Source organism: Talpa europaea (genome assembly GCF_964194135.1).
Source record: "Talpa europaea genome assembly, chromosome: 4".
Taxonomy (NCBI): domain Eukaryota; kingdom Metazoa; phylum Chordata; class Mammalia; order Eulipotyphla; family Talpidae; genus Talpa; species Talpa europaea.
The window spans coordinates 133,647,597-133,661,669 of NC_140070.1; the positions used below are offsets into that span (position 1 = coordinate 133,647,597).

Here is a 14,073-nt window from a genome sequence, read left to right on the forward strand (position 1 = left end):
TTTAAAATTACTGTTTGTGGTAGTTTTGTCACAAAACAACATGATTAATTAGTGCAGCAGAAGACAACACTACAAAGATGTAGGGATCTAATAAGTTGGTGGAATTTTTTTTTAATATTCTTTTTTTTAAGATTTATTTATTTATTTATACAAGCACTGGGTACAGTCAGAAGCGTGGGAGGGTGAGAGAATTCACCAGAGCCAGAGCGGGGAGCAGAGCAGGAAGAAGGACTGAAGTACACTGCTGAGGGGAGCAGCGGGCGGCAGGAGAGGTCTGCGCGCCATGTAGGACCCTCCTCCAGTGGCTGGGGAGTAGCCGGGGATCGAACTGGCACTGCAGAGGCTGCAGGCAGCTTCGCAACCCAGCACTCAACCGCTGCGCCACTGGGGAGGCCCTTGGTGGAATTTTTAAGGGTCTAAATGTGAGATGGGGGAGATGTTGATAATGGAAAGGGGGAGATGTTGATAATGTTTACAGATAGAGTCAGCATATATTCTAAGTTTTCAGTCCTTAAGTTCTTTATTGCAGCTACTTAATTGTAATGCGAAAGTACACATAGAAATGTACAAATGTGCATGCTAGGCATGATAATCAATCTGAAATAAAGAGCATGCATTACTTATTTCCATTAAGAAGTCAGCATATAACTTTGTATAATCTCAGTTTCTGGTCCCATTCCACATATATGACTCATGTTCAGACAAACCCATTTAATGGTTCACATGGAAAACGCGGCTCTCCAACTTTGTGTCAGCACCGCAGCAGAAAAGTGCAGGGCAGCCCATAGTACTAGAAACCTTGCCTTTTGAGTCCTACAACCATGTAGGTTTTATAATACTAGGATATTCTATGGTTGGAAAAAGTATTACGTGGTGGTGATGATACAGCCTTAAATTAAAACACAGTCCCTTAGAAATCTGGAGTAAGGATATGCCATTTGCAGCAGAAAATGATACAGCATTTGACAATCAGTCCTAGAATACGGGTCATGGCACAAATTGGGCACCTGACAACGCATTATTAAATGACTGCACAACCAGAGAATGACATATGACATATGCAGCTAGTTAGACCCACTGTGGCATAATTTCAGTGGTTGAACTGCAATTTAGCCCATGACATAAATGTTAGATCTTGGATTAGGCACTAGCAGGGCCAGTTACTAGGCACTCGCAATCTGTATGGCAAGAATCCCACACATCTCCATTACTGCTCTACTAACATCTGTAATACAGCTCGTGTCTATGATTTCTTACGGGTTTCTATATTACCAGATGATGTGCAGTGTGAAAACAATCTTACATCAAAGATGGGCCAGTTCAGTAAGTGTGCGTGTGATCCAAATAAATGCCATTGTAGTAGAACCTCACCTGGGAGGCCTTGAAAGACTGCAGTGAGGAGAAGGCCCCCTAGCGTGCAATTAGAAGTATTGCAGCTGGTTATATTTACAATATGTAGGTAAAGAAAACAGGTACATAGGAAGTACACGCATAAACGTATGGGCAAGGAATATCAATAAGGCTAATTGGCTATTGGTCTTAAAGGGAAAATAAAGATTGAGAAGATAAATAAAAATAAAGTGAGAAGGGCCTCCCCGGTGGCACAGCAGGTTGAGCGCAGCGCTGTGAAGCTGTCCACAGCCTCTACAGTGCGGTTCGATCCCGGCCTGCCAGGGAGATTCCCACATGGTGTGGCAGACCTCTCCTGTCTCACCCGCTGCTCCCCTCCGCAGTGTATTTCAGTCAGTCTGCCTGTTCTTCTCCCAGCTCTGTCTCTGGTGAATCCTTTCACCCTCTCGCACCTCTGGCCTTTATCCCAGCTCTTGTATAAAAAATAAATAAATCATAAAAAAAAAAAAGTGAGAGAAAGAGGTATGCGGATGAACTTACAGAAAAGATTATGAAGGGTAAGGATCTTTTTTTTCACTGATGTCAATGATGACCAAAAAGAATTAACCAGGACTAAACAGTTGGATAGTGGCGCTAGCTCTGTAGTGGTGCTTGCACTTCTGTGATGTGACCCTAAGTGCTGACACCAGGGCTGTGAATTAGTAACCATGACGTCAGGTAGAAGGGTATATAGAGTGTTACTACATGTGTTCCCTCTCACTGAAACTGATCCTGTTATTGCCACTGCTCAGAGTTCAGTCAACACTCCACAAGTTCAACCTTTTGTCTCTACAATATTCACCTTTAAAGGAAATCAACCGTCCACCTGTTGGTAAGTTTCTTGCATTGAATCATTTCAGTCCTAGCAAAGACAGTGAATTATGTGTACTAGGGTCAACACATATTCTAGAAATGGGTTTGGCCTTCCTACCTGCAGGGTTTTGGCTAGTGCCATTATTTGAAGAATCACATACAACAAATTTGATCATTAACATAAGATTCCATATAACATTCTTTAAGACTAAGGGATGCATTTAACAGCAAGGGAGAGGTGTGGGGAGTTCAGTAGGTAAATAAACCTGAGATATTTGGGTCCTATCAGACAGTAGCCACATCATACAGTAGCCATTTGTCTGAATAACAAATTGATGTCTTATAAATAAAGCTGGGATACCAGCTAAGAATAACTTGTGAGGGATGGATATCTTCCAGTAGAAGATATGTGCTGTAAATCATGGACCAATATATGTAAGATGAATTTATTTATGCATACAAGAACTGGGGTGTAAGCCAGAGGTGCTGAGGGTCAGAGGATTCACCAGAGACAGAGTGGGGAGCAGAACAGGAAGATCTACTGAAATACACTGCTGAGGGGAACAGCGGGTGAGGCAGGAGAGGTCTGCTGTGCCATGTAGGTTGCTCCCTGGTTGGCTGGGAATTAAACTCTTGTGCTGCAGTGGCTGGAAATAGCTTGATAGTGCTGTCTTTAATCCCTGCACCACCAAGGAGGCTCTGTTGCTGTATTCTTCATGGAAATAATTATTAATAGGAAAAAAGGGGTAAAAATGAGAATAATCAATTATCATGGCTCTAAGTGGCACACATGGGCAATTTATCCCTTTTTTTGGTGGGTCTGTATTTTCTGATCCCAATAACAGTCTTACTAAACTTGCATGAGCTTAGTCCTCAGTGATGTAAGCTTGGGTCACTCCACCTATTAAGACAGCTTTATGAACAGGATGCCAGCTCAGCAAGGGAACACCTGAACTTAAGTGACGAAGGAAATGGTGAGCATCAGAAATGGACTCAGAGTCAATTGCAGTTTAATTCTTTTCACTAAACATTAAAAAATACTTGTAGAAACTTAGATTAGGCAAAATTATTATTAGGGGTGAATTAAGTGGAAACTCTGGTGCTCAGTTTTCCCTCTCACCCTATGGCTACCCACAGTGCTGACACCCCCACACCCCAGATGGTAAGAATGGGAGCTGCCAAATATTCCCAGTTGCATCTTCACTAGGAGTTGCTCTGTTTCATAGGAAATTGACAAAAATAAAGTTCCATCTCCTCCCCAGGTGACCCTCAGTTAATGTCTGATCGGGTGCTACAAGGTAGAGTATCATCTGAAACTACTTAGCAAATAAACTTCTCACATTTTTTGAATACTTTTCAATAATTTACCCTAAGACTACTCAATCACAATATACAGCCTCATTGTTTTATAGGTGTGTATGAATGGTAATTATAACTGAAGCTTAGAAACAAACTCAGCTAGAGTGATGTAATTGATGAATAACATGAAGTTAGATCCATTTAAGCACATCCACTTGGGCACTTACTCAATAAGCCATGTCTTTAGTCACATGCATATTGAGTATATTTATTAAGCTTCTTCATTGTGCCAGTTAAGAGAACCAGGTAATTGACTTAATTAATAAGACAAATTACCTATTCTTTGAAAACTTAGATTTTAGTAGGAAAGAGAGAAGTAAACACATAAATAATTTTCAAGTAGGTATAAATTCTGTAGACAATAGAGTTAAGAAAGGGTTAGAGAGAAAGCTGGAAGGTTATTTTATATGAGGTAGTCTGGAAACTCCTCAGTGAGGAAGTAACACTGGAGTAGAGTCATGAATGATCTGCAGATAAAATACATGCATAGATTTCAGGGGCTGGAGGCAGGGGAGGAGATCAGAAATGGGAACACGTTCTCTGTGTTTCAAGACCATCAAGAAAGTCAGCATTGGGCCTCCCTGGCGGCGTAAGGTTTTGGCACAACCTATGAGGCTGTCAACATGCTCTGTAGCACAAGTTCGATCCCCAGTCAGGGAGCACCCAAATGGCGCAGCAGACCTCTCCTGACTCGCCTGCTGCTCCCCTTGGCAGTGTACTCTGGTCCATCTGCCTGTTCTGCTCCCCACTCTGTCTCTGGTGAATCCTCTCACCCCCCACGCCTCTGGCCTATACCCCAGCTCTTGTATGCATAAATAAATAAATCTTAAAAAAAAAAAGAAAGTCAGCATTAAATAAGGTAAATGCAGATGAAGCCAGTGACAGGAAACAAAGTGATAGCCATTAACACAGATTATGTGGGTTCTTGCAGACTATGATGAACAGGTTTAGATATGACTGAGAGTGAGATTTGAGCCATTATTGATCAATGGGGTTATCATTACATTTGGAAATAAGCTTTCTTAGACTCAGGTAAATTAGAGTCATGTAGCTGCAACAGTAGTTGATCATAAAAGTGGAATAAGAAATAGAAAAAGACCTTTTCAAAATCATACTGCCTGGATGTAAATGTTCTAGATGACTAATACTCATGATTAAAATAAATAATAAAAATTAATAATAATATAATTTTGAGGGGAAACATACAGCCAATTTCTGCTTTCAAAATGCCAAACTGGGGCCTCCCTGGTGGCACAGGGCTTAAAGACAGCTCTGTCAAGCTGTGGGCAGCCACTGCAGCACCAATTCAATCCCCAGCCAGTGAGCTGACCCTGTTGTGGCACAACAGACCTTTCCTGTCTTGCCCTGTGCTCCCCTCAGCAGTGTATTTCAGTCAGTTTGCCTGTTCTGCTCCCACTCTTTCTCTAGTGAATCCTCTCACCACTCACCCTCCCCACCCCGCACCTCTGGCCTGTACCCCAGCTCTTGTATGAATAAATAAATTAAATAAATCTTAAAAAAAATTAATGTCCAAATTCTACTGTAAAATAATTATACCCTTACTGCTTTCTCAACATTAATCTTTAGGAGTGTTGTAAATGCTTGTTATAAAACTTAAGCAATCACAGGGATTCTCCCTTTTTTCTCAAAATATATTAATAATTTTTCCATTAAGACTGTTCATAAGTCAGACGTGTCTGTTGAGTAAGGGTATTTCTTAGGTACCTGGATCCAGTGCTTGGTAGAGTAAGGGACTCTGAACTTCACTGTCCTTCTCTTAATATTGTTAAAGTTCAATTTTATAATTCTTTAATAATATCCAAATGAACCATGATATTTTATCTTGATAGCAATATGATATAAGCATCATTCCATCCCCATTCTACAGATAAGGAATTTGACATACAAGAATGGTTTTGTAAACAAGAATGGTTTGTAAAATGGAGCCAATATTTACCCCCCTCACAGTTGTTCTAGAGTCATCTTTGAAGATTCTAGTTTATGTGTCCAGCTTTCCAGTTCTGGTTATCTGGACTCCTTTTATTGCCTACAAAGTAAAAACTGAAAACTTTTGGGTTGAGTTGTTTTATTTCTATTTTTTAGATTTAAAAAAATTATATTTACAGGGTTGAAGAATTAGGTGAGTGTTGATCGATTCCCATTGATAAAACATTTGTTATCATAAAAAATTAGATGTTTAAAAATATTGATGTAATTTTATAGTCATAAACATTGACTTCCCACTTGATGTACTATATATTTTAAGTATTATATGTAAACTATTATGAAAACAATATGGAACTGGAATATAACCTTGAAATCCCAGTGCCAAAGTGATCTGTAATTGTATAAAAAGAACTAACAGCCAAATCCATTCACAAAATACCCAACATGGTGTGTCTATTACAAACACCTTCACAATCAATTTGCCCAGTAAGAAAATGCCCATCAACCAATCAGCAAGACATTTAATCAAAACACATAATGAAAAAATCTATCAAAACAAGGATCTGAAAGCAATTGAACTTTGATTACTTGGACACCAAAAAATTGTGAGATTTGAGTGCCTACCTGCCTTTTTGTCAACTAAAAGGTGGAACATTTTCTTCTTTGAACTGGATTGTACCAAGTTATTCAGAATGGAGGTCTAATGAGCCAATCAATTTTCTTAAAAAAGCAATTATATCTTCCCAAAAGTTTACAAGTAATCTAGTTTGAAGAGAGAGAACAACATAATGCATTTTGTTTTTAAGATTTATATAGAAACTTGCTAAAATTAGAAAAAAATAAGAATTCCCAAATGTCAATTATAGACTATATCAAAAACTAGACGAAATAAAATTGAACAGGCAAAATTAATTACTGCATGTTCACTTAGGCCAAATTTAAGTAGCAGTGGGTTTGCTTCCTTATCTGAGTTTATAAAACCGTCTTACAAGCTTTGTTATTGTTTCACAACACCTAAACTTCAACTTGTTCGCACTTCTTTCAAGCTTTTTTTTTTAATCTCAGAACAACCTTGCTATTAATTTGCCAATAAGATCTACAAATATTTTTAAACATCTGACTGAATATCACTCAATATCTAAACTACATGGTGAATCACTTAATTAGTGACAATTTGCATGATCTAAAACTAATTGAATAATCATTCTTCCTTTGGCATATGACTAAAAAGTGGGGGTGGGTTCGGGTTTAAAATTTAAAATATGATGTTCTAAATAACCTACCTTCCATGGGTAATCAGTTCTGTCATGCACTTTGAAAAACACATGCCTATCGTTTTTTAGTTTACTTTTATTGTGATAGAGTACAATATTATCTTGCAAATGGCTGTCATGCAAATATAGGTGGGAGAATTAAAGAATAAAATGTCAGCTCTACCTTTTTGGGAGAATATGACAGTTAACTTCTTTTTTGAATCTGGATCATAGTTTAGACCCAATCCACCAATTCACCATTTTGTGGGAACCCAACCACAGTACACACATCAAAAACTTAAAATTACTCTTTTCTTACAATAGAGTTATATGGAATGTCTTCTGTCATCCATACTGGATACAGTTAAACAAAGCATGTTGACAAGGGGCTTTAGTCATATGAATGAGTTATGCCTTCAAGTAGACAGGACTTTTCCGCCTGAGGTAATTTCTATTGAGTTTGGACTGCTCCTGACAATTCAGGAGAGTTGGCATTTCATCATGATGCCCATTTCTCCAATTTCATCCCTCACACTTTCATGGTATCTTTAAACACAAGAGCATTAGTTTAGCTTTGACACTTCACTCCTTTCATTGTTAGATGGGCACCCCGCAGCAGTGGCTCTTAGAAATGATCCAGTGCATCCAGAAAACATAGTTACAGAGTTCATTCTACACCCCAGCCTTCAGCCAAGTATTTTGGCACTTCTTTCTGCCTATTCTCCAGTAGAGAGCACTCTTATCTACTCCGGATCATAGGAGTAGTTTAAAAAGTTGATACTACTTCCTCTAAATCTGTCAGACTGTTGTTTCTCTATTAGTGCTCTGAAAAGTACACCACAAATAACACTGGGGAGAACACTTTGATATAAAGAAGTTACTCATGATTAGATATAAAAAAAAGCCAATTATACTATCCACAAAGATCCTGCTGTAGACTTTGCAAATGCCCAATACCCCCATTTTGGTCCATAAATTTTAGGTATTTGTCATGGTGTTCTTTATGCTATGGAAATATCTTTGATGGAAAAAATCTGGAATTTGCATATCTTGGATTTATTTTTAGTTATTTATGCATACAAGAACTAGGGTGCAGGCCAGAGGTGCAGGGGGTGACAGGATTCACCAGAGACAGAGTGGGGAGCAAAACAGGCAGATGTACTGAAATACACTCCTGAGGGGAGCAGTGGGCAAGACAGGAGAGGTCTGCTGCTCCATGTGGGTCAGCTCCCTGGCTGGGGATCAAGCTCATGTCTCAGTGGCTGACAATAGCTTGAAAGTGCTGAGACTTAACCCTTGTGTCGCCAAGGAGGCCCTGGAATTTGCATATCTTGACATGAAAAAAATGGTCCCTTTTGTTCCTCTCTTGGCTACTCCTTGGCAACTAACCCCAAATGGTGAGCCTAATTTCTCTGGCTCTTCCATAAAGAGCTAGCACACCCACAGAGATTGTAATTACTTATTTAGCAGTGGGTGTGGGTGTGGTTATAACAAGTAATATATAAAATAAACTGGCTTCCACTGTTAAACAATTCTATCATGCCTTTTGAAAAATATATGAATAACATTGATCTATAACATTTCAACTGGTGTTGAAATACAGTCTGTTCTCAGAACTGAAGAACTGAAATTGCCATTTTCTTTCCTTTAAACCTTTGAAATAGAGCAAAAGCCATGGAAAATGACTAAGTAGACCTAATTCCTCATCTTCCCTCATGATTCTATTTCCACTCCAAGACATGAGCTCTTGGGCAAAATTAGGGTCATGGTTCTTAACTTATAGATGCCTTTTATAGAGATAATAAAAGTATAAATTTAAGAAAATAGCTTTTTCCCCAGGTCTCTCCAGCCACTTGGGCAGTTGGACACATAAACCTTGAGGTGAATTTTTCCTCTGCTTTTTCACCAGCATATTTTCTTAAAGAAATAATTTTATGGATGGGGTTATTTTCATCCCCAAAGATTTAGGAAACACTTGATTCTGCAGAGTTTGCATATAGCCTACTAAATGCTCAGGGAAGGTCTCCTCAGACCCAGGTAGAGAGCATAGCTTCCGGAGCCAGAGCTGCACCTGAACTACATACTCAAATTTCAGGTTGATTTTTTTTTTCCCCTCGGTTTCATAGAGTGACTTCAGTTGACTCAACAGTGCCTCCTGGTTACCAAGTCATACCTGCCTTCAATCTCTTGCCTCCTTTACCTATCCTGGACATTCTAAGTCTAATTCCCTGCTCATCCTATGGTCCCACTTTGAGAGAATTATGTGGTTCACACTCTACCCATAAACAGCATATTCCACATGTTCCCAGTACCAGCTGGTAGGATTGCATCATTCACCATGACATCTGGAATCATTTCAGAGGAATAAAAGGACATCAGCATTTATCCTCCCCTTTTTAAAAAAATATTTATTTATTTATGCATATATGAACTGGGGTAGAGGACAGAGTGTGGGTTTGTGGTGAGAGGATTCATCAGAGACAGTGGGGAGCAGAACAGGTGGAACTACTGAAATATACTGCTGAACGGAGCAGCTGGTGAGACAGGAGAGGTCTACTGCACCATGTGGGTAGCTCCTAGCTGGGGATTGAACTCATGCTTCAGTGGTTGCCTATAACTTCATGGTGCTGAGTCAACCTCTTGCACTACCACAGAGGTCCCCCATACCCACTTTACATAAGGAAAAAAAGTCCCTGATTTTTCACAAGTTTACAAGTTGTTTTTCAGCGTGCAGGCCCAGCAAGTGTTTGCTGTCCTCGAAATGACATCTCATTGTTGGTACAGAAAAACAGTCTATGAGACAGAATTAAATGCTGGACTCATCATCAGACAGACAATATTCAGAAGTGAGTGGGTGCACAGTTTGTTGCAGTTCTGGGCCAAATTTCAATTAAGCAATAAGTCAGACACTACCAACTTGCACTTTTTTGTGTGTTGTTTCTCAACCCCATAAATACCTCTCAAAACCCCATCTTTGGGGTTACTGATTTAAGCCTTGCCTCCACTCTCTTCCAAGTTGTCTTTACACTAAACTATTTTGTTTTTCTTAAAAGGTAACAGCATGATTTTGGCTTCATGCTACCAGGGAGTGGGCCTAAGTTCAGCAATAAGACTGCTCAGAAAGCAGTGGGTGACTCATGCTTGTTTAAGTTCCTACTAGCAGGGAGAAAAGCTAACAGCTTAGAGCATGGAAGATTTTGTCATTTTGAAGAGTAATGAGTATATCTCAGCCACCAGGGTGGGAAATAATAGCATTGAAGCAAATGTTTGGTTCTTTACAAAAGACTAGGCATTCTTGTATTGTTAGCAGTGACCTTGCTATAATCTAACTACAACTAGTTTCTATTAGTGTCTGAGGATTGAGAAAATTGGGCTTTATCAGTCGCTCTGTTCTTTCCTTATATTGTGGAAATATGACCACACACTTTGCGAAAAATAGGTTATCTGTTAAAGGGTTTCTTTGGATTATGAAACCAATTGGTTGTAGCTACAAAGAACTTTCATTTACAATAGTTTGAACCACAATTTCAAGTTCAGAAGGATTTTTTTTTAAAGATTTATTTATTTATACAAAAAACGGGGTACAGGCCAGATGTGCGGGAGGGTGAGAGGATCCACCAAAGACAGAGTGGGGAACAGAACAGGCAGACTGACTGAAATACACTACTGAGGGAAGCAGCGGGCCAGACAGGAGAGGCCTGCCGCACCATGTGGGTATCTCCCCAGCTGGTGGGCTCGAACCCGCACTGCAGAGACTGCGGACAGCTTCACAGTTGAGCTGTGCATAACTGCCTGCACCACCAGTGAGGCCCCAAGTTCAGAAGGAGCTTTAAATGTAAAAGAAGGAACTTCTTGCTTAAAAATATCCATCTACATCTAAAATGTTGCTCTTTATGACTACAGTGTTTACAGGATTAGATTTATTTTTCTTTGATGAAGTGTCCCAGTAATTTTACAGATGCTATGAATACAAAAACAATGACCATGGTGTAAAAAATTCTTTCAGAAAGAAGTCTTTTTCAAACAGGAAATACTATAATAAAAAAAATGACAATAGTGTTTTCCTTTATACTCTTATATAGGGATATTTTCAATCAAGTAATAATTTTATACATTCCTTTGCGCATTCATAAGTTTAAACTTGTGCTGATTATATTAAATAATGCAGCACTGTTTTAGTTCTCAGTTATACAATCTTCACTTGAGTTATTTTCTTTCATTTGTAGCTTTTATTTTGTGAGTATATGCTTAATATATATAACATTACACTATGAGAAGATACATCCTTTTTAATTCCTTGAGAATAAGACACTGAGTTTCATGATAAAGTACCTGTCCTGTGTGGAGAAAAAGGAACCCCATTACACTGTGGGTGGGAATGTGAACTGGTGAAACCATTATGGAAAACAATCTGGATTTATTTTAAAAAATTAAAAATGGGGGGAATCTCCCTGATGGCCTAGGGGTTAAGACTCAGCGCTACCACTGTGAAGGCCCACCGTGATGGACTGAGTTCAATCCCTGGCCAGGGAGCTACCCACATGGCTCAGCAGACCTCTCCTTTCTCATCTGCTGCTCCCCTCAGCAGTGTTTTTCAGTCAGTCTGTCTGTTCTGTTCTCAGTTCTGTCTCTGGGAAACCCTTTCATCCCCCAAACTCTGGCCTGTACCCTAGTTCTTGTATGCATAAATAAATAATTTTTTTTAAAAATTTATCAAACATTTGCAAAAACAGGCTTGCTTCCAGTTTGGTTTCACTTACCCTTTTTAGTAATTGTTCTTAACTTTTTTTTTTAAGTAGTAGGTTGTGATTTATATGGTCTTAAGCAAGCAAGCAGAGGCACCATGTATACTGAATACTTTCTTCTCTTTACAAAAGCAGCCAACCCAGAGCTCCCTTGGGAAGTACAGGACTAAATTGACCCAGGCAGCTGAAGGGGAAGGTGACTTTTAATAATTTGTCAGAAGACAACGTATGGACTAGCAGAAGCTTTATGAACAAATATATTCTCTAATTAATAGACATTTTATTATTTATTTATTTTATTTAAAAATTTATTTATTTATGCATACAAGAACTGGGGTATAGGCCAAAGGTGCAGGGGCTGAGAGGATTCACCAGAGACAGAACAGGGAACAGAACAGGCAGAATGACTGAACTACACTGCCAAGGGGAGCAGCGGGAGAGTCAGGAGAGGTCCGCTGCACCATGTGGGTATCTCCCTGGCCGGGGATCGAACTGGTGCTGCAGTGGCTGCAGATAGCTTCATAGGTTGAGTCTTAACCTCTTGCATCACCAGGGAGGCCCTTAATAGACATTTTAAACAGCTTATATGAAATTGTTTCTACTATTTAGGAGCTCATTTCTATACCTAAATATAGAATATGTTTTGGAGGGGCTGAATCTACTGGATTAAAAGTTAGTGTTAGGTGAAGAATCACAGGATGGTGATTGAGGGGCAATTGGCAGAAAAGGGAAAGAAAAGATGTATCTTAAAATAACTGAACTTTACAGAGCTGCAGGAAGTAGTTTTAATTACCAAATGCTGTGTTTAAACTAAGAAAAAATACTTGGGAGTAGATGGAAAGAGATGTTTCTATATTTAAAGAGCCTGCACTGTGGTGTTTAATAATGACTGCTAGTTTGGGTTAGTTTAATCTGCAAAAAAACATGTTTATTTGATGACATTTGCAGGTATTATCTGGAAATATGCCCATTTTGAAAAATGAAAAATATGTAATATTTTAAATGTGAATTTAAGATAAGAAAAGGAGATTTGGAAATAAGTTGAATCTGCTCACACCACTCTGGAGAATTTTAAGAAGCTTTAGCTTCACAATAAGAATAATCAGAATGTGATCTCTCATTAGCTATTGTTTAAATGCATTTTCTGGGATGTATATTTTCAAAGATGAGTTTAATATCATATACAGAGCATAAAAATATGAGTAATCCCATCCTTATTTACAGGGATGGATTTGACAGAGTTAAATTCATAATGAAGGTCATGTTAAAACATATCACTTACACACTAATATAATATTTCTAAGCCACTTAAACATGATTCCTATAAATATTTTATTTATTCTTTTTTGCATAGAAGACTGGGGTATAGGCCAGACACCCCAATGTTGGGGGTTGGTGAGAGGATTCAACAGAGACAGTGGGGAGCAGAACAGGCAGATTACTGAAATACACCTGTGAGGGGAGCAGAGGACAAGATAGGAGAGGTCTGCTGCTCCCTGTGGGTCAGCTCCCAGCTCTGTGGCCAGGGATCAAACTCAGGCTGCCAGGATGGACTATCACAGCACTGAGACTTAACTCTTAGGCCACCAGGGAGGCCCTCCTTAATATATTTAAATCCATGTAATTTCAGTGCTGAGAATGGTGTTTGCCCACATGCTTCATTCCTATTTGATGGTTAATCTGGTCTTTTCAGAATTTTCACTTATTATGAGCATCGCATAAAATGTAAGAGAGTAGCCTTTAGTGGATTGTACTCTTTGCATGTTATGCTCAATATCTACAAAAGGTATAAATAAAAATGGATTAGAAGTGCTTTACCTTAGGGGCCTCCCTGGTGGCGCAGGGGGTTGAACGCAGCACTGCGAAGCTGTCCACAGCCTCTGGTTCAATCCCTGCTGACCTCGGAGCAACCCACATGGTGAGCAGACTTCTCCTGCCTCGCCCACTGCTCCCCTCAGCAGTGTATTTCAGTCTGTCTGTTCTGTTCCCCACTCTGTCTCTGTTGAATCCTCTATCCCTCCTGTGCATCTGGCCTGTACCCCGGCTTTTGTATAAATAAAATAAAATCTTTTTTAAAAAAGTGCTTTACCTTAAAATAAAATAAATAAATAAAACTGTTTTTGAAGCATAAAAAAAAAAGAAGTGCTTTACCTGCCATCTGGAAGTCCAGTGGTGGTTTTCAGTGAGTAGCCTTCAATACTTAGAGACTCTAATATTCTGGGTCTTTATGGTAACAATTTAAGGGCAAATCCAGTTCGTAGTTTCCTTTTTTCCCCTCCTTTACTACATTAACCTATTGCAGTTTTGATTTCAATTACCTTGTAATGCATATAAAAATAAATTACAGAGAGAAAATATTACAGAGAGGTTTAACAAGTTAATGGTAAATTAAATGCACTCTCTTTTTCATTATGTAAATTTGCAGTGCTGTGGAACATTTAGCACTCTCTCCTGGATAGCACTCAACATTTTAACGCAGATAAGTCAACAGTTCTAGTGAACTTTTGCCTTATTCATGCATTAATACAAGAAATAGATGCTGAAGTTTTTCTAGTTACTTTGCCAAC

At 39.0% G+C, this 14,073-nt stretch overlaps 1 protein-coding gene across 1 annotated transcript in view; it reads left to right on the forward strand.

Annotated features, from left to right (window-relative positions):
• Positions 1-2,057: 2,057 nt before the first annotated feature.
• Positions 2,058-14,073, forward strand: part of LOC311170363 (cyclin-Q-like) — a gene marked incomplete at both ends in the record, with an annotated part of 38,894 nt that continues 26,878 nt past the window's right edge. Inside the window, one exon of the mRNA XM_084232728.1 lies at positions 2,058-2,221. Coding sequence (XP_084088854.1) covers positions 2,058-2,221 — 164 coding nt within the window. The remainder of the gene's footprint in view (positions 2,222-14,073) is intronic.